The 25,801-nt window shown below is 45.1% G+C and overlaps 1 protein-coding gene across 1 annotated transcript in view; it reads left to right on the top strand.

Moving 5' to 3' along the window:
- Window positions 1–25,801, top strand: part of ENTPD7 (ectonucleoside triphosphate diphosphohydrolase 7) — a 37,498-nt gene that overhangs the window by 10,174 nt on the left and 1,523 nt on the right. Inside the window, exons 2-10 of the mRNA XM_080911487.1 lie at window positions 2,725–2,930; window positions 3,458–3,608; window positions 11,926–12,029; window positions 16,316–16,372; window positions 16,987–17,120; window positions 18,680–18,846; window positions 21,396–21,720; window positions 24,298–24,383; window positions 25,380–25,541. Coding sequence (XP_080767613.1) covers window positions 2,725–2,930; window positions 3,458–3,608; window positions 11,926–12,029; window positions 16,316–16,372; window positions 16,987–17,120; window positions 18,680–18,846; window positions 21,396–21,720; window positions 24,298–24,383; window positions 25,380–25,541 — 1,392 coding nt within the window. The remainder of the gene's footprint in view (window positions 1–2,724; window positions 2,931–3,457; window positions 3,609–11,925; window positions 12,030–16,315; window positions 16,373–16,986; window positions 17,121–18,679; window positions 18,847–21,395; window positions 21,721–24,297; window positions 24,384–25,379; window positions 25,542–25,801) is intronic.

The raw sequence follows: 25,801 nt of genomic DNA, 5'->3' as shown, positions 1-25,801 counted from the left end.
CTGTTTGTATGGACTGCGTCTTATTTACCTGGTCCCCCGTTGCTGGGTGTTTGGGTCGCTTTCACCTTCTGAATGTTACCATTGTTATTCTCCTTTTCCAACAAGTTGACATCCACCTGGGTGATGTAAGAGGATGTAAATTGGTGACCGCTTCCCGTAAATCAATATAGCAGTGCTAAACTGTACTTGTGGTTACTGCACTCTGCTTTGGGATTACGGTTGCAGTGTGGCAGATTACTGCGTTTTACTTGCTTTGCGATGAGTTGAGAAATAGACATTCAACGTTCCTGCACACCAACACTGTCATGGGGGAGGGTCCTCAGGCAGTTAAGCTGTGAGCTAAATCTAGCTGCTTTTATCCCGGAACACCTTTTCTCCCAGAAGAAAGGACTGTGAGAAAAATTGTAGTTTTCAGACTTAGGTATTTTATAGATATTTCATTTATTATTAAAGATTCTATCTTACAGCCAGGCATGGAGGCACATGCCTTTAATCTCAGCAGTCAAGAGGCAGAGGTAGGTAGTTCAAGATCAACCTGATATACGTAGCAAATTGTAGGCCCAGCCAGAACTGCATAGTGAGACTCTCTCTCAAACACAGGGAGGATATGTGGGTAGAGAAATGGCTCAGTGGTTAAGAGTCCTGATTGCTCTTGCAGAGGACCCAGGTACCCACATGATAGCGCCAAAGGCCTACAACTGCAGTTCCAAGGTACCCACTGCCCTGTTCTAGTGTCCATGTGCATCATCCCTGCTCGATACACGCACACACACACACACACACACACACACGTGCAAAAATGCAGACACACATATATCTTAAAAATGAAAGAATTTTTTTGGCATACAAAGGTTTAAACCTTGGGCCTTGTACGTGCTAGGCCAGCAGTCTATCACGAAGTTAAACTCACCTGTAGACCTTCTTTTGAAAATGAGTGGAGTAAACCTGTTACCTCCAAAGAAAACAGTTTTTAGCACTTTGAACTTCTAAGTGGGAATTAGAATGTAGTTCATCTTTGCGACTTTGAATTTGGCGTTTTCCAGTACCTAAAAGATTTTTACGAGGAACATTGTTGCTGATATTATTATTGGATTTTTTGAACTGTAAAATAAAATATGACAATTTTAGGAAGAATTGCATTAATTCATTGAGTCAAGGTTTTTTTTTTTTTTTTTTTTTGTTTTTTCCCCCCAATAGTGACGTTAAAAAAATCATGCCTTGTTACAAAAAAGCCATCCTTTTTGTAGTGTAAGATAAAGGAATAGATTTTAATGTAACAGAATATAAAATTTTTTGAGTAGGGTTTTTGTGTTGCCTTTGTTTAGTTAGTTTGCTTTTGTTTTTGTTTGTTTGTTTTGAGACAAGGTTTTACTAGGCAGCTTTGGCTGGCCTGCAGCTCATTATGTAGAAGAGGCCTTGAACTCACGGAGATCTGCCTGCCCCTCCCAGAGCACTGGGATTAAAGACCTGCCACCAAGCCTGGCCTGTTAGTTTTTATTTGTTGTTTTGGTTTTTTTTTTTTTGTCAATTTGACACAGGTTAGATTCTTCTGGAAAAAGAGAAACCAAAATTGAGAAAAATGTTTCCCTAAGATTGGCCAGCTGGCAAGTCTGTGGGGCATTATTTGGATTAACGATCAACGACAAAGGGCTCAGACCACTGTGAGTGGTGATACCTTTTGGCAGGTGATCCTGGGTGGTGTTAGACATCAGGCTGAACAAGCCGCGTGGAGCAAGCCGGTAAGCAGCACTCCTCCATGGTCTCTGCTTCCGGTCCTGCCACCAGGTTCTTCCCTTGAGTTCCTTCTCTGACTTCCTTCAGTGATGGAATGTTACCTGAAGTAATAAGATGAAATAACCCTTTCCTGCCCTGTTTATCACAGCAGTAGAAACCATAACAAAGATAGTTTTAGATTCTAATTGCAGCAAATATCAAAGAAACTCTACTTGTTTCAAGTTACAGTATAGAAGCAGTGGTCTGCAGCCTCCTGAAGGTCTGTCAAAACAACGTCATGGTCTGAGGATGTAACGCTCAGGATGATACAATGCATATGTGAGACCCTGGGTTGAATCAGGTTCTTTGGTTGGTTAGTCAACCATTTAAATAAATAAGGAAAAATGAAAAAGAAAGACAATCTTTTTCCTTTTGCAGCAAGTATGAAATGCTAGACAATCACACACTCAACTAATGCCATGTCTGTAGCACACCAAAGCAAATGTGAGATGTTAATCAAGGCACGAATCACATTTGCGAAATTATGAAACAATACCTCTCTTTCTATTTATTTCGGGGAAGTGTAGTAGGGATATGTATGTATTTGTGTAATATAAATATATAGTGTTAGAATGAATTCATTGTTGCTAGCTATGTGAATTAATATTTAATATGTAAACATTTGCTGGGTCTGGTGGCACATCCCTTTAATGTGGTTACTTGGAAGGCAGAGGCAGGTAACCCTTTGTGAGTTCAAGGCCAGCCTGTCTATATAATTAGCTCCAGGCCAACCAAGGCTATGTAGTGAAACCCTGTCTCAAAAACCAAAACCAACCAAACAAAACCATCTTTTACTTTTATTTTGTAATATGCCAAACATATGTAGCTATAACCCAAGTACACAGAAACTTGGCCCATGGATGTGTAAGATGTTGGTGAAGACACATGGGCAACTGAAGCAAGCGCTGGTACTCTTTCTGGACCCGACTCATTTTATTTTCCCCTTCTTAGGTATCTGGCTCGGGTAGGAGACCTCGAGGCCACCAATACGGAAGACCCCAGTCTGAATTATGGCCTCGTGGTGGACTGTGGAAGCAGCGGCTCCCGGATCTTTGTTTACTTCTGGCCAAGGCACAATGGAAACCCCCATGACTTGCTGGACATCAAACAGATGAGAGACCGAAACAGCCAGCCTGTGGTTAAGAAAATAAAGCCAGGTACTGAGCGGAACGAACTTTGTTGGTAATCTTTTACCCATCTTCAGTGTCAGAAGAGAAGGGAGGAAAGAAACTCCCCTAGTTTTTGTGGGGGATCTGGACAGTGAGAGGAATCTCACTCAAACTCGTTGTCACCTGTTTCTTTCAGAAACATAAATCTCCTTCCACAGAATCTTTGTTCGGTTTTGGTTTTATGGGAGACAGGGTTTCTCTGTGTAGCTCTGGAATTCCCTCTGTAGTCCAGGCTGGCCTCAAACTCAGAGATCCACCTGCCTCTGCCTCCATAGTGCTAGGACTAAAGGTGTGGCCACCACCACCCAGCTCCTTCCACAAAACCTTATGTGTTTATTTTTTTGAGTATTATGTAATCTTTATTAAAAATGTGTGTGTATGACTATATACATATGTACACACTCATATATGTATATATATATATACACACACACACAGACATACACACACACAGACACACACATATATGTCTCCTCTATTTTTTTGTTGTTTTGTTTTGTATTGTTTTACTTAAGGGATCTCCGCAATGGCAGACACTCCGGAACATGCTAGCGATTACCTTCGACCTCTGCTGAGCTTCGCTGCCGCTCACGTGCCCGTGAAGAAGCACAGGGAGACACCCCTTTACATCCTCTGCACAGCGGGCATGAGGCTGCTCCCCGAGAGGTAAGACTCACAGGACACAGGGAAACGAGTCCCCTGCAGCCAGGATGGAGGTGGGAGGAGGCTCAGCACACAGTTCACAGGGGACAAAGGCAGCTTGCTCAGAAGCAGGGTAGAGCCATCGGCACTCAGTTATTGCACCGTCAGTCACCTCTTTATGTCATTTGCCACTTTGGGATCAGTGTCTCCCTGAGATGGCAAAGGGGTTCTGAGTTTGGATTGAGGGTGTGGTTAGTGGCAGTGGTCATGGAGCAGGTCTAGAGATCATATTTGCACAAAGGCAGTAGGAGGCCCACCCGGGCAGACTGGAGCAGCAATGCAAGCCTCTCTATCCGCCTGTGCCCTTTGATGACTGCTGAGTCCCTGTCCCTACTACACAAACCCCAGTCTCTGCTCCTTCAGAGAGTGTTTTCAGCCCCAGCCAGTGAGGTCTCATCCACCTGAACCCAAATCCAGCCCAATCCAGACATCTGTTTCTTCTTCTTACTGAAGAGTGGGAGAGGGAAGAGGATGTCGAATTTAGGTCTGACACCTCCTTGTTTGTGATTTTTTTTTCCCCTCTCCAACGCCTCCTGGATCCCAGCACATCTCCTGTGGAGCTGGTGTGAGAGTGAACATCTGGATCTTGTATTTCCATAATTGTATTTTATTGGGAGAACACACTGCCTTATACTCTGATCACTATGACACGTACCCAAGAAGAGCAGTTTAAAGAGAAAGAGAAAGATTTATTCCGAGCCCCAGTTCTCATCTGGACCTGGCTGTACTATTTACAGGCCTGCAGTGAGGCAGATGCCATGGCAGGGAGGTTCGGGGGAGCAGAGCGGTTTATCTCATGGGCACAAGGATGGAGAGCCAGAGAAAGAAAACCCCCAGGGACGTGCCTCCATGAGCTGCTTCCTTCAGTTAGCCCTCAGCTCCGAAAGTGTCCATCACTTCCCAGTGATGCCAACGGTTCATTCTAGAGATGGCGTCAGTGCCTCATGGTACGGCTTCCTCTCTGTGATTGAAACCACAGCTGGGGAGGCCGTTGTCGGCACAGAAGCCTTTTTGGGAAGCACATTATATCTAAGTAGGTTAGGAGGTGTCAGACCTAAATACAGCCTCCTCTTTCCTCTCTTAACTCTTCTGTAAGAAGGACCAGGTATCAGACAGCTGAAGGCAGGTTCACACTTAACATGAGCTCTATCATCTTAATGAACTTTCTTTTACCCCCTTCATATTTATTATTTTAATCTCTGGGTGTGTGGGCACACATGAGAGCAGTTGCTCGCAGAGACCAGAATTGAATATCGGATCCCCTAGACCCGGGGTTGTAGCAGGTGTGAGCCACATGGTACGGGTGCTGAGAACTGAACTCCGGTACCCAGCGTGAGCCTTGGTTGCAGTCCCTGAATGAGTTTTTAAGTCTACGGTATATACTGTTGGCTGTGCACGGCAGATCTCTATAGCTTGCCTGTCTTGCTTCCCTTAAGCTTTGTGTCCTTTCCATAGCCTAATGTCCTCAAGATTCATTCATGTTGGTGCAGTCCTTGCTTTATGAGTACTGTGTACACCCTTCACCTGTCTGGACATTCAGGTCATTTCACAGTATGGCGGTCATAAATAATGCTGCAATGAGTATGCAAGTGTTAATCTGTTTCCAAGATCCTGATTTCAACTCTTTTGGTAACCACCTCAAAGATAATGATAGATGTTCTCTGTTCGTTTTGTTTTATTTGTGTTTTGGTTTTTTGAGACAGGGTTTCTCTGTTGTGGCCCTGGCTGTTCTGGAACTCACTCTGTAGACCAGGTTGGCCTCGAACTCAGAGTTCCTTCTGCTTCTGTATCCCAAGTGGTGGAATTAAAAGCGTGCACCACCACTGCAGGCTTTTGGTTTTTTTAGACAAACAAACAAGCAAAACTCCCAAATACAAAGGTACTGGGTTGCATGCAGAGTCTAGCTAGGAAGGTGCTCTACCACTGAGGCTTTCCCCCAGCTACCTATATATAGTGTATGATTGTTTGCCTCCGTGTATGTCTGTGCACCACATCTGTGCAGAGCCCACAGAGGTCAGCAGAAGGCATCAGGCCCCCTGGAGCGAGAGATTACAGATGGCTATGGATGCTGAGAACCAAATCTGGGTTCTTGGTAAGAGCAGCCATTCTTCTTAATCACTGAGCCAACTCTCCAGCCATCATAAGTATTTTAAAGCTTGTCTTTTAACAGTGTGTGTGTGTGTGTGTGTGTGTGTGTGTGTGTGTGTACATGTGTGTGTGCGTTCACATAGAGGTCAGAGAACAACTTACAGGAGTTGATTTTCAACATGTAGCTTCCAGGCTTGAACTTGGGCTGACAGGATTGCCGATAAGTGCCTTTCCCTTCTTTCCTCTTGGTCACCGCCCTCCAACACCCAAGTAACTGGACGTTGTGTTTCCTTGTATTTTCACTGTCAAGGGTTCTTGTTCTTCCACATCTCTGCAGATACATTTTGTTCATTTGTTTTTCTGGCAGCAACCACCCCAGCAGGTGTTGCTGCAGTAAAAATATAAATATAGTTCTGTAGCTACCAGTGCGGAGCAGTCTTGCTCTGAGGGAGCCGCTCCAGCGTGTAGCCGGGCGCCTGGTTTCCTTCTCCACAACTCTGTCCACTCTGCCTGCCTTGACTGCTTCTGTCCCGGGTGGTCCGTGACCGCCCCAGTGAGTTCTTCTCACTCACTTTCCCTTGGTGGGTTGTTGCCACACTTCACACACACACACACACACACACACACACACACACACACACACACACCCCAACTCCTTGGTGGGCTTTGTGCATCCCACTACTACACCCTGTTTTGAACTCAATTAAGTCACCACATCAAAGAACACACCAAAATACTCTGATCCGATTGGTATGATATAATTTGTCCACCTAGATAAGTCAGATCATCCTGTACAATCCCATCCTTTATAAGACATTCACAACAACCTTATTTATGAAGAGATGCGCCGACAGGAACATCTACATCTGCCTCCTTTTTGTTCCTCTTGAATCTCCCGATTTCTCTTTCTCTCCCACCTTACCAAAACCTTGTCCCCGCCCCCCTCCCTACTGTCCAATCATGTATCGCCTTGACATCATCCTTCAAGGTGTGAATAGCCATTCACTGCAGTGTTGATTGGGTTTCCTTCTTGAGGACCTTAAGAATTTCTTGTATACCAGTTGGTCATTTGTTTCTCCTTAGAGTAATACATACACCAAGTCCATTCTCCCATTTTAAAATCAAGTTGCAGGCTTCTTTCTGCTACATTGTAAAGGTTTCCCCTGTGTTTGGAGGACTGAGCCCCCAGCAGATGCACAGACTGTAAAAGCTTCTTGCATTCTCTAGCTTGCCTTTGGTTTTGTTGGTCGTTCCAAAGCTTTTAGGTTTGGTGTCCTCCCACTTGTTGATTTTGGTTTTGTTGCCTATGGTTTTGGTGGCATACTGAGCACCATCCTGGCAGTGCCGTTGGCACTAAGCCTCCAGGAATGAACTTCGCCTCATATGCATTGGGCATTTCTAATTAGTGGGAATATTTTTCCTTGGAAATAGCATTTTGGTTTTCCACAATTTGAATTTTCTCACTTGGTATTTCTTAAAACTACAATAATAGAAATCCCTAGCTCTTGACCAGGGCCTCCATTTGGGTGCTCCAGGCAGTGTCATGCCCACAGCGCTGTGCACAGAGGACGCCTTGCAGCTTCTGTAGACCGTGAGTGGCCTGCTCTCAGGCTTCCTGTGAGAGGCAGACTATGTACATAGTCCTTGTTACCGTGAGAGGCCTTTAGCTCTCTATAAAATTTCATCTTGATGTAACAAGACATACTTTAAATGTTAAAGCTGTAACTTTGGGCTGGAGAGATGGCTCAGTGGTTAAGAGCATTGGCTGCTCTTCCAGAGGTCCTGAGTTCAATTCCCAGCAACCACATGGTGGCTCACAGCCATCTGTAATGGGATCTGATGCTCTCTTCTGGTGTGTCTGAAGACAGCTACAGAGTACTTATATATAATAAATGAATCTTTTAAAAAAAAAGCTGTAACCTTACATCATTAATAGAAATCCTAAAAAAACAAAACAAAAAAACCAAAAACAAAACAACAACAAAAAACCCATCAAAACCCAAAAACCTGTTCTTTCCGTTTCCCAGCCTTTTCCATTTGTGTTGCTCTTTCTTTGTGTATCTCCATGTAAATTTCTACAAAACTATAACCATCTTATAAATCACACATCTAGCCAAGACAGAGCTTTATGTAGTCCAGTCTGGTCTCTAATTCACTGTGTGGCTGAGGGTAACTGAATCTGAGCTCTTTCTGCCTTCATCTTCTAAGTGCTGGGCTTAGTGCCAGGCACACTCCATGATGCTTAGCTGGTTTAGTGTGCCACTGGGGCTGAGCCAAGGGCTTTGTTTATGCCCTGTCAGCACTGTGCTAACTGAGCAACGTCTTCCACTCCTACAATTTTTCACTTTTAGATTTATTTTATTATTTTATGTGCCTACATGAAGGTATGTGTACCACATATGTGCCTGGTGCCCAAGTCATTCAGAAGAGGGCATCAGATGCTCTGGGACGGGAGTCACAGATGGCTGTGAGCCATCATGTAAGTGCTGGGAATTGATCTCAGGTCCTCTGTAGGAGCCAACTCACCAGCTCCAGAAATTTTGTTTTTGGACGTAAGTAATCTATATGTTCCTTAAGACTCTTTGAAACCCTGGGAAGAGGTAGGTGGCAGTAGGTGACTGTGCTCACAGTCAATGGGCGCTGGCCTCACCACCCAGGCTAGGGAGGAAACCAGGGTAAAGGGCAAACCTGTAGAGCCACCCAGCAGAGCGGGGCACAGGAACCTGGTTGGTGATTTGGCCACCATTTGTGTGTCTGAGGCAAAGTAGACAAGACAATTCCCGGCACTACCCAGTATTGCCTCTGCCACAGAAGTTCCCATGGGAACAAAACTCCCCGTGTAGGTCCACTGGGTTCTGTGCTAACTGTGAGCGCATAAGCTTTGACTGTTACTTAATGTGTTGAGCTTTTTTCAAGCCTGGACCTTCTGTTTTTTTCTTTTCTGATCACCTATCTGGCGTGTACATATCCGTGGGCTTAATGACATCATGGATGCCTCTAAGGCATGTTGGTTGTTGACGCACATCTGCCTGTTACTGTAAGAACCTGCTTTGCATGATTAAGGCCCTGCTGTTTCATTAGCATTGTGAGTAGCGCTCATGAATCATTTGGACTGCATTTGAATTTGTTTGCACTTTGCCAACAAGCAGACAGTAATTTTCTACTTCCCTTTTATGATGGGAATACCCTTAACAATTGCATAAAGGTATTTGCAGTATTGTATTTAATTTAAATAAAAAAATGAAATTATCCTATTAAATTTCTTCCCTTTCTTTTCTCCAAACCCATATATCCTTATTCTCCTTCAAAGTCATGACTTCTTGTCTCCTTCACTGTTATTACATATTTTATATCTATTCCTAAAAGTACACACTTCTATCTATATACATATACCTAAAAATTACTCAGTGTGCGTAGTATTATTTGGGCTTACCATTTGGCACTGGACAGCCAGCTGGTGTTGTTTTCTTCCACCTTTCCTGCTCCCCATTTTCCTCACTTGCCTCTATACCTTTGTGTCACACTGAGGCCTGTGTGCTTGTCCCCATCCGCTTTGGCATAGTCATTGGTATTGTCCCTGCTCAGTTCATGGTTTGGAAGTCGTGTTGGTGAGACTTTTTAAACTGTAGGACATTTCGGTATGAAAACAATTGGAAGGAAAGAAGACAGTATGGTGAGTCTTCTCTGTAACCCAGGGCTCTGATGGGTAGCTCCTCAAGTTTTGCCTTTAAGTTTAAGTAAAGAAACAATGTTGAAAATAAAGGTTGCCTTCCTGTGCAGTACAGGTTGAAGGTTTTTTAATTTTTTTCTTTGAAAACTTTATTTTTATTTTTATTTTTAATTACACGTGTCTAAGTCGGTATGGGCACACGGAGACCAGAAGCCAAACTCATCTCCTTTGTAAGAGCAGCAAACACCCTTACATTCTGAGCCATCTCCAACCTCTGGCTTTTGTTTTTTAAACAAATCAAAAGATATATTGAAATCTTTTATGTTATCATGTAGAAGTATAAATTGACCTTTTTTCTCTTAACATCAATGTGGCATTAATTTCATTACATAGATGCGCTGTGAATTACTTAACTAATTCCCCTGTTAACATCTTATTTTCCCCAGATTATTATAATAAATAATATTATACTTATCTTTTATTATGTGGATTACACTTTTTAAAGTGTAGTGGCTTGGGGTTGAGAGATGGTTCAATAGTCAAGAGCATTTCTCACAGAGGACCCAAGTTCTGTTCCCAGCACCTACATGATAGTCACAGTCATCTGTAACTCCGGTTCCAGGGTATCTGATGCCCTCTTCTGACCTCCATGGGCACCAGGCACACGCATGGTGCACATACATACATGTAGGCAAAACACACATACACAGAATTAAAAAAATTCTAAAACAAAGACATTTAAAGTATCCTGGCTGAATAAAAGATTAACCACTCAAACTGTAGCAAATGTAACTGTAACCACTTAAACTGTAACCACTTAAACTGTAACTACTTAAACTGTAGCAAATGTAACTGTAACCACTTAAACTGTAACCACTTAAACTGTAGCAAGTGTAACTGTAACCACTTACACTGCAATGAAGGCTGGCATCTGTCTTTCCCTGTTATCAGCAGGTCCAGCAAGCCCTCCCCTGTGAGCTGCTCAGAAGCATGTGCAACCCAGAGAGATGGGTAGCCCCTCGTTACCCTATGAGCCCTAAAAGACTTTATTATGTGAAACAGTTAACAACTTAAGACACTGTATACAAGATTGATAAGAAAATTAGTTCCCCAAGTGTAATTCTGTACTTTTAAAAGTGGTAGCAATACTCTTCATGTTGACAGCTATGTTGACAGGTGTCCTATCCAATAGACTATACATGTAATAACTTTAAAAGTCTGAGATGGGCTGGGGAGAGAGGGCTCAGCTGAGAAAGTACTTGCGGTGAGTTTAGATTCCCCAACCAGGTGTGGTGGTGCATGCCTGTAAACCCAATGGTGGGGCTGCAAAGACAGGAGGATCCCCTGGAGTTTTGCTGGCCAGCCAGTCTAACCAAACCGGAAGGTTCCAGGTTCACTGAGGAAACTCAGGCTAGAGAACACTAGTATAAAGGGCTGAAGAGGTGGCTCAATGGTTAGGAGCACGTGTTGTTTTGGTGTAAGACCTGGGTTCTATTCCTGGCACCCACATAGTGGCTCACAGACATCTGTAACTTCAGCCCCAGAGGATCTAATGCCCTCTTCTGACCTTCACAGGCACCAAGAATGCATGTGGTACACATACATACATGTAGGCAAAGCATGCATAAAATGAGTAAATTTAATGTTTTTAGAAAGAAAGAGACCAGTGCCGACTCCTGGCTTCTGCAGTACAGATCTGAGATGACCACTGGTCTCACTTTCCTTGGATTCATATTATTATCCTTTGCTTTATTCATTTTTTACTTTGTCTAATAATCCCAGGAAAACAGTTAAAACCTCCGAAAAAAAAAAATACCCGCATAGATACTAAGTTTCCGATGTCACACCCTTGACATGGAAATTCTTATGAACTTTGGGTTTTGAACCTCGTCTGTGTTTTTCAAATGATAAGATTTTTATACAGAAAAAAAGTCAACCCTTGAAACATGGGAGAGGAGATTAAAAAGTTAATTGTTAGCTTATATAAAAGATTATGTAAAAGCTCGTGGAACTCTCAGTATAGTTTGTGTAGTCACGTGAGGCGTTCGGTGTGTGTAAGCTCTGAGGGTGAGTTTGTATCCTGTAATTGACTTCTTCCTCTCCCAGTGGTTAGGAATGATTTAGTTGTATTTTATGAACTGTGACTCTGTGCTGTGACTTCCTGACTTACACTCGTCCAGAGGCATTGGAGCCATGTGCTCCTCACTCAACTCTGCTACAGCATCCTTTAAAGGGTGTAGCGTTTGAGTAGGGGCCTGTTCATTGCTTGCAGTTTGAACCTCTGAAGTCAAAATAGGAACCAAAATGGAGCAGAGCTGGCCAGGGGCACGGGGTTGATGGGGCCGCATCATCACAAGACTACATGGAAGGCCGTTTGTGAGAATCGGTTTTTGTTTTAAGAGATGGGGATTCACTATTTTCCCTCGGCTAGCCCTCGGTCCCTGTGCTCAAGCACTGCCACCCTGGCACCAGGTGAAAAGCTGGTTAATAATTAACTTTGGGATTTTTTGTTCTCCTCCGCAGGCAGCAGTTGGCTATCTTGGCAGATTTAGTGAAAGATTTGCCGTTGGAGTTTGACTTCCTCTTTTCACAATCTCAGGCCGAAGTGATCTCTGGAAAACAGGAAGGTACTGAGTCTGGCCAGGGATGTGGGCGAGGGGGGGGGTGTCCGAGCTGGGCGGAGCAGAGCTGGGCGGGGCAGAGCTGGGCGGGGCAGAGCTGGGCGGGGCAGAGCTGGGCGGGGCAAAGCACTCTGGCAGCTTCCTCAGCAGGTGTTCAGGATTTCTCTGTGCATCGGATTTCCATCTTTCTGTCAAGGATTGTCTTGGTTCTGCTGCATGCATGGTCTTTTTTTTTTTTTTTTTTTTTTTTTTTTTTTTTTTTGTGAAGATTCTGCATGAGTAATCTGTTTCACATGGCTGCTTCTAAAGGTCACACATATCTGGTTTTGACAGCACTGAGTACCATGCTTAATATTTAATGATGATTCCAAGTGGATCTTTGATTAGCTAATTGCACTTTTGGAAACATACAGCCCTAGGAGTTATGGACAGATTAAATTTAAGTGTGAAACAAGTTATTACATTAAGGTGTGGGGAGACCTTAACTCAAGGAATGATTAGGCCGAGTTGCTTCTGTTACAGGTTTTCCTCCACAGTTGCAATTACTGTGGAGTTCTGTTACTTGCCACTGCACTGATATCCCCATGTGGCCCAGACATGCCCAAACTGATCATTGGTTACCACTCTTTTTTTTTTTTTTTTTAAAGATTTATTTATTTATTTTATGTATATGTAGCTGTCTTCAGATACCAGAAGAGGGCATCCGATCCCATTACAGATGGTTGTGAGCCACCATGTGGTTGCTGGGATTTGAACTCAGGACTTCTAGAAGAGCAGTCAGTCCTCTTAACTGCTGAGCTATCTCTCCAGCCCTGGTTACCACTTCTTTTCTGTCTTTGAGACAGGGTCTCACTATGTAGCCCTTGCTGGTCAAGAACTTGCTGGATGGCTTAAAGCTCAGAGCAATCCTCCTGCCTCTGATACTTCTCTGAGATTACAGGCATACACCACTGTGCCCAGTTAGTCCCGTTTCTTGAAAGAAGTGTAACCTTGGGGCTGGGAAGTTGGCTCCTTTGGTAAATGACTAGCCGTACAAGCGTTCGGACTTGAGTTAGATCCCTCAGCACTCACATAAAAAGCCAGGTGTGGCAACACACATCTGTAATCCCAGAGTTGGGGAGGCAGAGACGGGGGATGCCTGCAGCTTGCTGGGTAGCCTGGAGCCGAGCTGAACTGATGAGGGGCCTGTCTTCAAAACATAAGGTGAAAGATGATTGAGGAAGATATCCAGTGTTGATGTCTGGTCTATATACACAGACGGACAGACAGACAGACAGACAGACAGACAGACACACACACGATCAAAGAAGACCATTTCTAAAGAAGAAGTTTTTATATGTCTTCTAGTTGCAGCCCACCAAAGGGAAGACATTTGTTTTTAAGAATGTAATCCTCAAGTTTGCCCGTTCTTCTTAATGTTCTATTTCTTTGTCAATATCTTTTTTTTTCCCGTCTGGGCAATACTATGTGTTTCTCAGTCATGTGACCATGTTACCAACATCTCACGCTTTCCCTTGTGAGGTGACATTTTCTTGATTTTTGTGTGCTAAATAAGTTTTATTATATCCACAAATATCATACGATTATGGGCCCTGTTTATATCAGAAGGAGAACGTTGATTTTTTTTTTAAGTAGGTAATTACTCTCATCTGGTGTACATTCAACTTTGTACATTCCTTGTGTGGATTACTTTTATTTTATTTTTTTTAATGTTTACTACTCTTCAGGGTTTTAATTAAAAAAACACTTAAAATTATTTATTTATTCTTCTTTTATGTGCATTGGTGTATTGCCTCATGAGTGTCTGTGTGAAGCTGTCAGGTCCCCTGGAACTGGAGTTACAGTTGTGAGTTGCCATGTAGGTGCTGGGAATGGAGCCAAGGTCCCCTGGAGAAGCAGCCAGCACTCTTACTCCTGAGCCCATCCTCCAGCCCCCACTGTTTTTTGAACATGTTATTCTATTCTTATTTCTTCTGCCTGTGCTCCAAGGCTTGTGTGTGAAATGAAGGTCAGCCTTCAGTGGCCGCTGCTCTCCTTTGACAACTCGGGTCCCAGGAATTGAGCTCAGTTCACCAAACACTACATGTGTCTGCCCACCGAGCCAGCTCACTAGCCCGGTACCAGTGCTCACTTCTGCTCTGTAGGACAGTCTCCATGCAGCACACTTGTCTTAAACACCGTCATCTGACGAGCTGCTCACTGGCTCTCGCTTATGACACTGCAGTTTGCACTTGTCCCACGTACGTCGGGGGCTGGGCGGTGAGCTGTCCCACAGTTCAGTTCTGAAAGCCCTGAGTATGTAGTTTAGGGTCAGATCCATACATGTGTGCCTTGGAGGTGAGCTGTTCTTTCACAGCGGTACCCTGTGCTCACCTGGCTTTCCTGGTGCTTTCTGGTTCCTTGGAGCTCCTATTCATGCTTCTCGAAAAGTAGGTTTTCAGTTTGTCCACCCTGCCAGGCCAGTACTGAGATGGCTTCTGAATCCAGAACAGCTCCTCTGGCCAAAGAGAATTCCTTCCCGTTAGCACATCAGTGCCTGCTTATCTGTATCTTGTCTGTGGCAGGAATGGGTAGGGAGGGACAGAATGACACAGCCAGCCAGGCCCCGTGTGGTGGCTCATGCCTCTAATCCTCCCACTTGGAGTCTGAGGCAGGAGAATTGTCCTGAGTTTGAGGGTATATATTGAAGTGAATTGAAGGCTAGCCTGGGCTACAAAGTGAGACTGACAAGAGAAGGAACCGGGCTGGGAAGATGGTTCAGCAGAGTTTCTGTGGTGCATGCACAAGAAGCTAAGTTTGGATCCCCAGCTCACATAAGAAACCAGATCTGAGCATGCCCCTGTAAACCTGTCACTAGGGAGGCAGAGGTGAGATATGTCAGGGCTTGGTGGCCAGTCAGTATTGCTGAGTGAGTGAGCTCTAGGCTCAGGGAGTGGCCATGTCTCAAAAAAGTAAGATAGAGAGCAATAGAGGAAGATGACACACAAACACACAAACACAGACCGACACACATAGACACACACACACACACAAGGACACACACAAACACAGAAAAACATAGACATGCATACACATACACACACACAAACACAGACACACAGACACATACATATGCACACACAAACACAGACACACATAGACATACAAACACATACACACATATATATACACACACATATACACACACATAAAAACACAGACAGACACATAAACATATATATGTACAAAACATACATATATACACAAGGACACAAGCACACACACATACACACACATACAAACACAGACATACATAAACACAGACATGTACACAAACACAGACACACATAGACGCACACATTCATGCACACACACACATACAGATAGATACATATACACACCAGTAGCAGCAGCCAGACAAACAAAGGACAGCAAATTCCCCAGTTTTCTCCTAACTGCCTGTGAACCTTTGGAGTCTGTTTTCTAACTTTTTGAGCTAGAAAACAGTCTGAAAATCCTTTCTATCCATACCTGGTTCATACTTTGTCTCAAACTGCTTTTGAGCTGAAGCCAAGTAATGTATAAGAAAAATACAAATGAGACTCATTTCTAGTCTGGGAACATTCTTACATAACTGCTGTGTCAATTCCATCCAGTGGCTGTATTTGCACTTTATGGGGACACTGGGTTGCTGTATTCCTCCACCTTTCTCAGAAGCCACTCTTACCCCTGACCCTTCTTCCCCTGTTCACACTAAGCAGGTGAACTCCGGCTAGGCTGGCCCCTCCCATCTCTCTCTCAGCAAGTTTTCATTATGTGGTCCAGATTAGCCCAAAATGAGCTGTGTAGACCAGGCTGGCCTCAATTTCACAGTAATCCACCTGCCTCTGCCTCCTGAGTGCTAGGGTTAAAGGTGTATGTCACCAAGCCTGGCCCTTAATGCAGTTTTAAACATTTGGTTTTTTTTTTATAATTAGTTCCTATTCTTTGTAGAATTATTAGAAGTTACATATAATTGTGTGTGTGTGTGTGGGGGGGGGGAATCACATGATAAAACATGTAGGTGGTTGGGCATGCATGAATCCCAGCACCGTTAGGGATGGGGTGGGGTACAGTGTGCCAGATGGAGAGAGGGCAGGAAGAGAGAAAACAAAAAGATTTACGGTCCGTGCACGGAGAACGTGGAGTAGAATATTATGGTTCTTTTTATTTTGATTTTCCCAGGAAAAGGAGAAAAAGGACAGCCTTGGGGAGGGGTGTAGCCTTGGTCCAGCAGCAGCAAATCACAGAGGCCTTCTCCGTTTCTTCCTTAGGAGTTTATGCCTGGATTGGAATCAACTTTGTTCTGGGAAGATTTGACCATGAAGATGGTAAGTGCGTTCTGCCTTGCGATGTTCTTCAAGGGCTGAAATGTCTCTCCAAACCGCCAGTATTGTGTAAGCGCTTGAAACCGTCAGTAGTAAGTGCTTGCTTTGAGGTTTCTTCGTCTTCAAACGTCTGTAAGTGCAGAATAAACAATAAGATGAATGTGAATGAGCTCGTCACACTTGGAATATTTTCCTTTTTTTTTTTTTTTTTTTTTTTTGGTGGATGCTCCTCTTTCCACAGAACACATTTATTTATTTTTAAAAAAACCTTCCATTGCTGTTTAAACGTTATTGTGTATCTAAACAGATGGTTTGAGGATGGGGATGAGCATGCATGCCCAGATAGAAGACAGCTAACTTGCCAGAGTTGCTTCTCTCCTATCCCCACAACACACAGTTGCAAGATTTACTCACCATATAATGTACACTTAGTAGTTAGATTCATTTATTTTAGTTGCTTTCAAATAAAAAGCCAGTGCTTTTACAGGATAGGCTATCTTGCTGGGCTGGCAGTTTTATTCTCTCTTCCTGGTGAGGGTCAGGCAGAGTGTCTTTCCTTTCTTCTTGGTTTTGGTTATTTGAACCCTGTTGCTACATCAATGATACATCAATTTCAGAATCAGATGCGGACACGTCCGTGGACCCAGCAGCAGGCCGCAGGAGGACAGTGGGGATCCTGGACATGGGAGGAGCCTCTCTCCAAATTGCCTACGAAGTTCCTACCTCAACCTCCGTCCTTCCTCCCAAACAGGTATTTCGCCTTGTATGGAAGTTCGGTTAGGAGTGCCGCCAATACTGGTGAAGGATCACTGTTTGAAGCTTGGGTTATTTTTTGGGAGAGTGGGGTAGATGATTCAATGTATGGCCCTGGCTGACTTTGAATTCATAGGAATCTGCCTGTTTTTATCTCATTAAAGGCCTGTGTCTGCCACCACCCTGGCACTAGATTTCATTATCTTCAGTAGGTTACCTCCCTGAGCCTCAGGGTCCAAAATGGCATATGTATCTTGTCAAGTTGTAAGGGCATCAGGGTGCAAAGCACTTAGCAGTGGCCCTGCTTGTGATAAATGCTTGATACATCTTAGCAGTTATAATTAATACAGTGTATCTTTTGGGGTGGCCCTGAGAGTAAACATACAGGTCAGTCCTGGGTACCATTCATAAATGCCCCCTCCCCTGCCGTTCCTTTCTCTCAGCTCTGAGAATATGTACCTCTGTGCTCATGTGTGTGGGTGTGAACACACTTGGGTACATATGTATGTGGGGGCTAGAGGACAGCGTCGGTGACTTTCTTGATCCTGTGCCACCTTATTCTTTGAGGCAGACTTTTTAATTGGTGCTGGCTTACAGGTTCAGAGGTTCAGTCCATTGCCATCAAGGTGGGAGCATGGCAGTATCTAGACAGGCATGGTGCAGGAGGAGCTGAGAGTTCTACATCTTCATCTGAAGGCTGCTAGGAGAAGACTGGCTTCCAGGCAGCTAGCATGAGGGTCTTAAAGCTCACACCCACAGTGACACACTTACTTCAACAAGGCCACACCTACTCCAATAGGACCACGCCCCCTAATAGTGCCACTTCCTGGGCTGAGCATAGACAAACCATAACACACCCAAATAACAATTACCGTCCAACCCCCGCCACTTTATTTTGAAGATAAAACTGAACTTTCCCACTGCCCAAGCCTATCACAGGAAATATTAAAGCTTCTTGAATAGTTTAAAGGTCATAAAATAGATCCCATGATGATCTTTTAAAATTTTTTTCTTAATTATGAAAATAGTAAATTTCTATTGTAGAGAATTGGAAAAAAACAGGAGTCCATACCAGAGAATGGCATCAGCTGAAAATAAACCCAGCTCCCCCCTTCAGATGCTTCTCTTGCTGCTGTTAAAACATGCATAGAGGGAAAAAAAAAACTTAAGAGGAAAGGTTGTTATGGCTTACATTTTGAGGGGACACAGACCCTCCTGGTGGGGAAGGCAGGCAGGAGTGTGAGGCAGAAAGAGAAAAGTTCCGGTGCTTGGCCCTTGGAACCACATTGCCAACACTCAGCGAGGGTCCTCTCTCCTCAGTTAAACCTCTTGGGAAATGACCTCACAACAGGCAAGGCCATGCTACCTAAATCAAATTGTCTTTGAGTCTGTGACCCACCTACCTCAGCTGCATTTGTGCTGGGCTTTACTGTACCCAGCCACATGACTACTTTTACAGAGTAGTCATAGAGACAGAGTCTGCTGTATTCACAACGCCACTGCTTTCTGACACAGGAGCTGAAGCTCTCTTCTTTTCCTCTTGACGTTGCATTACAGGAAGAAGCCGCCAAGATCCTGCTGGCTGAGTTCAACCTGGGCTGTGACGCGCAGCACACAGAGCATGTGTACAGGGTTTACGTCACTACCTTCCTGGGCTTTGGGGGCAACTTTGCTCGGCAGCGCTATGAAGATCTTGTGCTGAATGAAACGCTTAACAAAAACAGGTACATTTGACAGGGAACCCACGTTTCTAGAGTACAATGTCACTGGGCAGCAAACGTTAGGAAGAAACAGTAACATCCAGCTATAATGGATAAGTCTGCCTCATCCTTTCAGCAGCGTCTCTAGGGACCCTGTCAGCCCCGGCACTGCAAGGGCACATTCTGCTCTTCAGTAGGAAGGCTAGCAAAGATGTCCATGTGTTGCTGCGTACCACAGCCACACCTGATATCGCAGGAAGTGTGTGGCTCGGAAAAGTGGCTAAGACCTCTTGTGTGAGAGGTTTGCTTGTGTACATTAAACTTAACAAGTATGTAGTTAAAATGGCCTTTAAAATTGTGTCTCAAGTTCTGAATAGTCAGTTTCTCATCCAGAACTTCCATGGTCACTGATTTCTTTTAAAAGAGCCGTCTCATGTGGGTCCTGGGAACCAGTTTTGGGTCCTCTCCCAAAGCAGGAAGAACCCTTAACAGCTGAGCCCTGAGATCTCCAAGCCCTGAGTTCACTGACATTTTTTCATATGAATACCTTCAGGCCATGATGAATAGCTATGAAATAATTGTTCTTGTTTGTTTGTTTTGATTAAAATCTTATTTTATCATTGTGCATTGAAAAAGATACATCAACAACTTTTTTTTCCTACCAAAAATTATCTACATCCATAGGTTTAGCAAGAAACACTAACCTAAAGAGGCACTGGTATATCCCACTCACAATAACTGGCTGTGGCCATTCTCTTATATGTAGAGAATGTTGAAGAAAATGCCGTGTCATCAGTCTTTTTAATTGTTTAAGTCTCCATCACTGAGGGTCACAGAGTCGGGGGATGCAGGTGTTCAAGATGGTTGCACGAATATTGCACAGTGTTTGTCTTGGTCCATGCAAGCTGACTTGAGCCGGGGCGTGGCTGTGGTGCCTGGAGAACCCTGGCTCTGCAGGCTCACAGTGGCATTAGTTCTTCAGGAACCGCTGCGCTCCCCTCCTCCGCTGTCCTGTGCTCTCTGCTCTCCCATGCCGGGCTGCACCATTTCCATACCGTGGTACTTTCTGGCCAAGCTCTAAAGTTGCCTACTTTGGGATTTAGGTCGAAGTATGGCTCCTGTGGCTGCCAGTCTACTAGACAAACCTATCCTCCTGGATGGTTCTCAAGTTCTTCATGACTTTTTGGAGTTAGTGATGTGTCTTTAAAATAGAATCCACTTATTCCCGAGCATTCTGTCCCATTGTCCATTCTATGTCCTCCTTCCGCCTCTGCCTGTGCGGCATCTGCGTCCCACAGTCCGTTCATTCGCATCTGCCTCTCGACAACTGACACAGTTGTCAGTGCTCTCCATGTGACTTCCGTGAGATCCGCCGGACAAATGTAGATCACAGAGATAGAGCTGAGTGATGCCCCTTCCCCCATTAGAGGATGAGACACTTGTGGCTCAGTCCCTGGAGCTGGTGCTCTGCCTGTCCCAGCAAAGCTCACACAGAGCCGAGGCCACCACCATGCCATGGCCAGCTGTGGCCCCTCTTCAGGAACCCTCCCCACTGAGCCGGTTCCACTTTGTCTCTTCCCAGTTATGTGTGTTTGTGTATTTGTGTGTGTGTGTATGGTGTGTGTGTGTCATGTGTGGATGCAGGCACTCGTTTGTTATGGGACACTTGGCCTTAGGTGTGAGTCCTCATCACCTTCACCTTGTTTGAGATCAGGGTCTCTCTTTTGTCACTGCTCTGAAGGTGGTGGGACCTGGACAAGTCTCACACAATAGCCAGCTTCATTCAGAGCCTCAGGCAGTTTATCCTCTGAGGGTTAAGAAAGGTCACATGAGTAAATTTGTCATGAGTTCAAGCTGTGTACAATCACAAAGACAAACCAATGTGACAAAACTCTATTTATCCTTAGAAGCATTTAAAGGCACACTTAAACATTCAACTGAATAACACTAGCAAGCAATAATAAATAATCTCGTTAGCTCACTCCTATCCGTGAACCCGGGAGGAACAAAAACACCTTCCAAGAACAGGTCTGTGTTTTAAAGAAACCGAGGTCACAAGACTCTTGTCTGGTTTTCTTGGAGTGTTCTCAGAAGTCTCTTCACCTGACTCCGTTCCTGTTCCTTGTTCCGATAGTCCACTACTGCGCACACCAGGCTCGCTGTTAGCTTCAGGGATTTCTCTGTCTGTTTCCCGTCTCCCCGACAGACACTGGGGTCACACTCACACCCGATCTGGCCATCCGATGTGTTCTGGAGGTTCAAACACACACTCACACTTGCGCGACTGGTGCTTTACCCGCTGAGCCATCACTCCAGCCCCCAGTTGTGTGTTAAACAGGAGCTCCTTGCAGTTTTCATAGGTGTGTGGGAATGGAGGCCCAGGGGAGAACAGCAGATCACAGCTGTCTGATCCACACTGGGAAATACCTGAAGAAGATAGGGTGGAGGAAAATCTGTCACTGGTACAGCCTCTGCTTTCTTAAGCCTCATTTGTTTAAACTATGTCTGCGTATGCTGCTGCTACGTAGTAATACTCTACTACATTGTTGTTGCTGTCTTTGTCATTCTGACAGATTGCTGGGCCAGAAGACAGGCCTCAGTCCTGACAATCCCTTTCTGGACCCCTGCCTGCCTGTGGGACTCACAGACGTGGTGGAGAGGAACAGCCAGGTCCTTCACTTCCGAGGAAAGGGAGACTGGACCACCTGTCGGGCAATGCTGAGCCCCCTGCTGGCCCGTTCCAACACCAGCCAGGCCTCACTGAACGGCATTTACCAGTCACCCATCGACTTCAACAACAGCGAGTTCTACGGCTTCTCGGAGTTCTTCTACTGTACCGAGGATGTGTTGCGCATCGGAGGCCGCTACCATGGGCCAACATTTGCCAAGGCTGCTCAGGTAACCCATTAAGAATCCAGATGACTCATTGGCAGCTGATATTTATTGGATGCCTGCCTTTGTGCCAGGCAGGCTTTGCTTACATGATTTCCCTTGAGACTTGACAAGGGCCTATGAACCCCCACTTGATAGAGGAGAAAGTGAACTGAGAGGGTAAGGGATCATCTCTGTTAAACTGCCTTCTGACGTGCATGTTTGGGTTTCCTTGGATGTATTATACTGAGGTTATGAAATTGTCCTAATGGTGAGTAGCTTTTCTTCCAACTTCCCTGACATTTGTGGCTCCGAAATGTCATCTTATTCTTTCCCCCTTTGTAGGTGTCTGACCTGTCATGTGGTCTGGGTGGACAGGACTGTCTTTGTTCTCTTGGTCTGAACTATTAAGAGGCCAGAATTGGGGCTGAAGCAATGGCTAAGTGACTGAGCAATTCTCACTCTTCCAGAGGACAAGAGTTCCCTTTCCAGGGCCCATGTTGGGTAGTTTACAACAAACTCCTGTAAAAATCTACAGGGCCCTGATACTATTCTCTGGTCTCTTTGGGTATTCACACTCATGTGACACACACATACTGCTCCCAAAAGTAACTTAAAAGGAGGCCAGAATGGTTTGGGGTCATAGGTAGGGGGTGTTGTAAGCCCCAGTGATGGTAGAAATATTTAAGTGGAAGACTAAAAATTTACTTTGCACATCTGTACAACTACAAGTTTGACCAGCGCTCTGTACCTCTGCCTTAGGTTAGAGGCTGTAAGTCAAACTGGTTGTTCTTATTTTATTTTTTTTTGTTTTGTTTTTGAGATAGAGTCTCACCGTGGCTAGCCTGAGATTTGCTATATAGACCAGGCTAGCATCCTTACCTCTGCCTCTCAAGGCCTGGCTTTGTTGGTCAACTAGAAAAAAGACAACTATGACAAAGTCCTTGCAATGTTCAGCTAACAAAAGAAGAAAAGGAGATCTTGTCTCACAGCTTGAGGGTTCCGGTCCAGGTCACCTGACCCCTTTGCTTTGGACACATTATGGTAGAAATGCATGGCTGAGCCGAAATGTTTTCATCATGCACCTGGGAGCAAAGAGTGGAGGGGAGCTGGGATCCTGTAAAGTCCTTTAAAGGGCTGTCCGCAACGATCTGCTCACTGGTCCCCAACAGTGCCACACAGGGGCCCACGAGTCTTAGGGACCATTCTGGATTGAGCACAGCCATCTCTGGTATTTATATAATTTTGTGATCTGCCTGAGAGACAGAGGTGGAATGGATCTCTCCTGTGTTTTTTATGTTTTCCTTTCTTCCTGCTGTTTCTGTTACCCAGCCCCAAAAGGCAGGCCTGGAAAACTGTGGCACACCTGCTTCAACGTTTTTCCTGCTCCGGCTCAGGGATCCCTTCTTCCTTCCCTCCCAGAGTCCCAGGCTCCCTGACAAGGCTGCCTTGAGTCTTTTTCTCATCACAACGATTCTTCAGATCCTGTTGTTTTGCGTAGCCACGTTGCTAGTGACCCAGTGAGTTGTCTGAGTAAGAGGTTGTTGCCCTGACTTTTGAAAATCCCAATCCAAATGCTGTCCTTGCACTCCCCCTAGACGCCCTGCCCAGTTTCCACCCTCCTCATATCACCCAGCTCCTGCTTTACTTTCCCTTGAACACTCCGCCATCTTGCATACTCTGTGAAGCCCATATCTGTCTGTTCTCTTACCAATTGAATGAAACTTCATGGAGACAGGACTTCTTCTTCTTCTTCTTCTCACTGCGTCATTCCCTAGCACATAGGAGGTCACCTCGCACCCGACAGTCAGCAAATGTCTTTCTCTGAGCCACTCCCACCCCCCATAGTGGGATTTTTTTTTTTTCTTTTTTATTCTTTTGGACCTACCAGAGGAAGAATAATGTCACAGAGACATATTAATTTTATAGCTTGGGCTTTGGCTTAGGCTGCTTCCCAGCCAGCTCATCTAACTTAATTTGACTGTTCTCGTCCTGTCCTGCCACGTGGCCTGTTACTCCTTGCTGCCTCCACATCTGACTTCCTTTAGGTCCTGCTGCGGAATCTCCTCACCTCTGCTTCTCCCAGAGACCCTCTCTCAGCCCAGAAGTCCCGCCTCCCCTTGCCTGCCTAGCAGTCTGAGTCAGTTTTTTTGTTAAGCTAATCAGCTAGCAGGGAAGGTGTATGCTTACAAAATACTGTCGCAGGTGCGGAGCCTTAAGAATGACAATACCAAAATCCAGCCAGTGCACCCCAACATCCCCCAAATCATTGAGAGTTGTAATCCCCAGATAGGCTTATGACAGGCAGCTCTCCTTGCCCACACAAGTTCTCCACAGTGGAACCGAACTAGCTCCCTGGCTTAGCTGTTCTAACCGCCAGGCTCCCTGACACCTGAGAGGCTGGCTCAGGAGTCAGTCTGGGCTGTTTTGTACTAGACGTGGAAGCAGCGGGAACAGAGGAGGTGTGGCGCCCCGGACATCCCTCCAACATGCCGATCATTTTCCTTGGTGAGACAGGAGCCTCCAAGGAACTAGAATGCGCCTGTGCGAAGCTGGATAATTTGCCTGTGATTTTGAGCTGCACTGTCTCTGTGCTTGTTCCAGGATTACTGTGGCATGGCTTGGCCGGTGCTAGCCCAGAGATTCAAGAATGGCCTCTTCTCTTCACATGCTGATGAGCATCGACTCAAGTAAGTCAGTTTCTCTTCTGCTTTAGATATAGGATCCTAACACATGGGGGGGGGGGGGGATTATAGTGGAGACTCATTGAGGACAGATTGGATTTTAGGCTGAAGGAGAATTTGATTATTTCGGATTGTGGTGGCGGAAAACCAATATTAATAAAGCACACTCTCTCCAAGTGATACAGGGTCAACAGTGATGACCTTTTCATATATTTATGTATATATGTTTTAAATGTAGAAGTGCTGGCTACTTGTACACCTGCAGGCCAGAAGGGGGCATCCAATCCCTTTATAGATGGTTGTGAGCCACCATGTGGTTGCTGGGAATTGAACTCAGGACCACTGGAAGAACAGCCAGTGCTCTTAATCAATGAGCCATCTTATCAGCCTGACCTTTTTTATTTACACATTTTATTATAGAAAAGTAGCCCAAAAATAGAAAGAACCTAGCTTCAGCAACCATCAAGATTTTGTCAGGAATTCATAATCCTCCCATAAGTAAATGTTTAGTTTAATTCAAAGATGCTGGGTATGGTGGTGCACACCTTTGTCCCAGCACTTAGGAGGCGGAGGCAGGCAGGTCTCTGAGTTTGAAGCCAGCCTTGTCTACAGAGTGAGTTCCAGGACAGCCAGCACTACACAGAGAAAGACAGATTCGGAGGAGCAAACATGAAACAGAGCAGTGACCCTCTGCATGCCTGTCGCCCGCTCCTGACAACAGTAAGCCTGCCAGCCTTGTTTTCCATTTATAAAAATCACAGATATGATACAAACACATCATAGATATTTCAGGGCGTTCTCTAAAGGCAGGAATCTTGAAAATCAAAACAGGAGAAAACCCCAGCCCCCAGCTCCAATTTGGCTCTCCCCAGAGGTGAGAAGATGAGGCAGGAAGAGGCAGGTCGGTGACATCTGACAAACACATGGCTCCCTGCAAAGGAGTGCATTGTGGTTAGGTTTTCTTCGTATCCCTACAGCGTTGTCAACCTTCTCACAACACAGGTACCAGTGTTTTAAGTCAGCGTGGATGTACGAAGTCCTGCACGAGGGGTTCCACTTCCCCTACGACTACCCTAACCTGCAGACTGTGCAGCTGGTGTACGACAGAGAGGTGCAGTGGACGCTGGGAGCAATTCTGTACAAAACTCGATTCCTGCCACTCAGGTAAAGTCAACTAAGCAAGCTGGTACCCCGACACCAGGGGGTGTTAAGCTGTTGCCTCCAGAGAATCCTGCTGTCTCCCCCAGTGAGGGATGCTGAGTCAGAAAAGGCGAGATGGATTAGTCTGGAATCCCTTCCCCACCTTTGCCATTTCAGAAACCCAGCTTTATCTGTCCCCCAACGGATTGTTCATTAGGACTGGGCTCACACTAAACATTTGCAGGATTACTACTGCAGACCTAAAATGTCAGTCGTAAGTTAGT

This window comes from Micromys minutus (assembly GCF_963924665.1).
Source record: "Micromys minutus genome assembly, chromosome: 2".
In the NCBI taxonomy this organism is placed as follows: Eukaryota; Metazoa; Chordata; class Mammalia; order Rodentia; family Muridae; genus Micromys; species Micromys minutus.
Note: the sequence above shows the minus strand (reverse complement) of the source record. Positions and strands in the feature narration are given on the sequence as shown.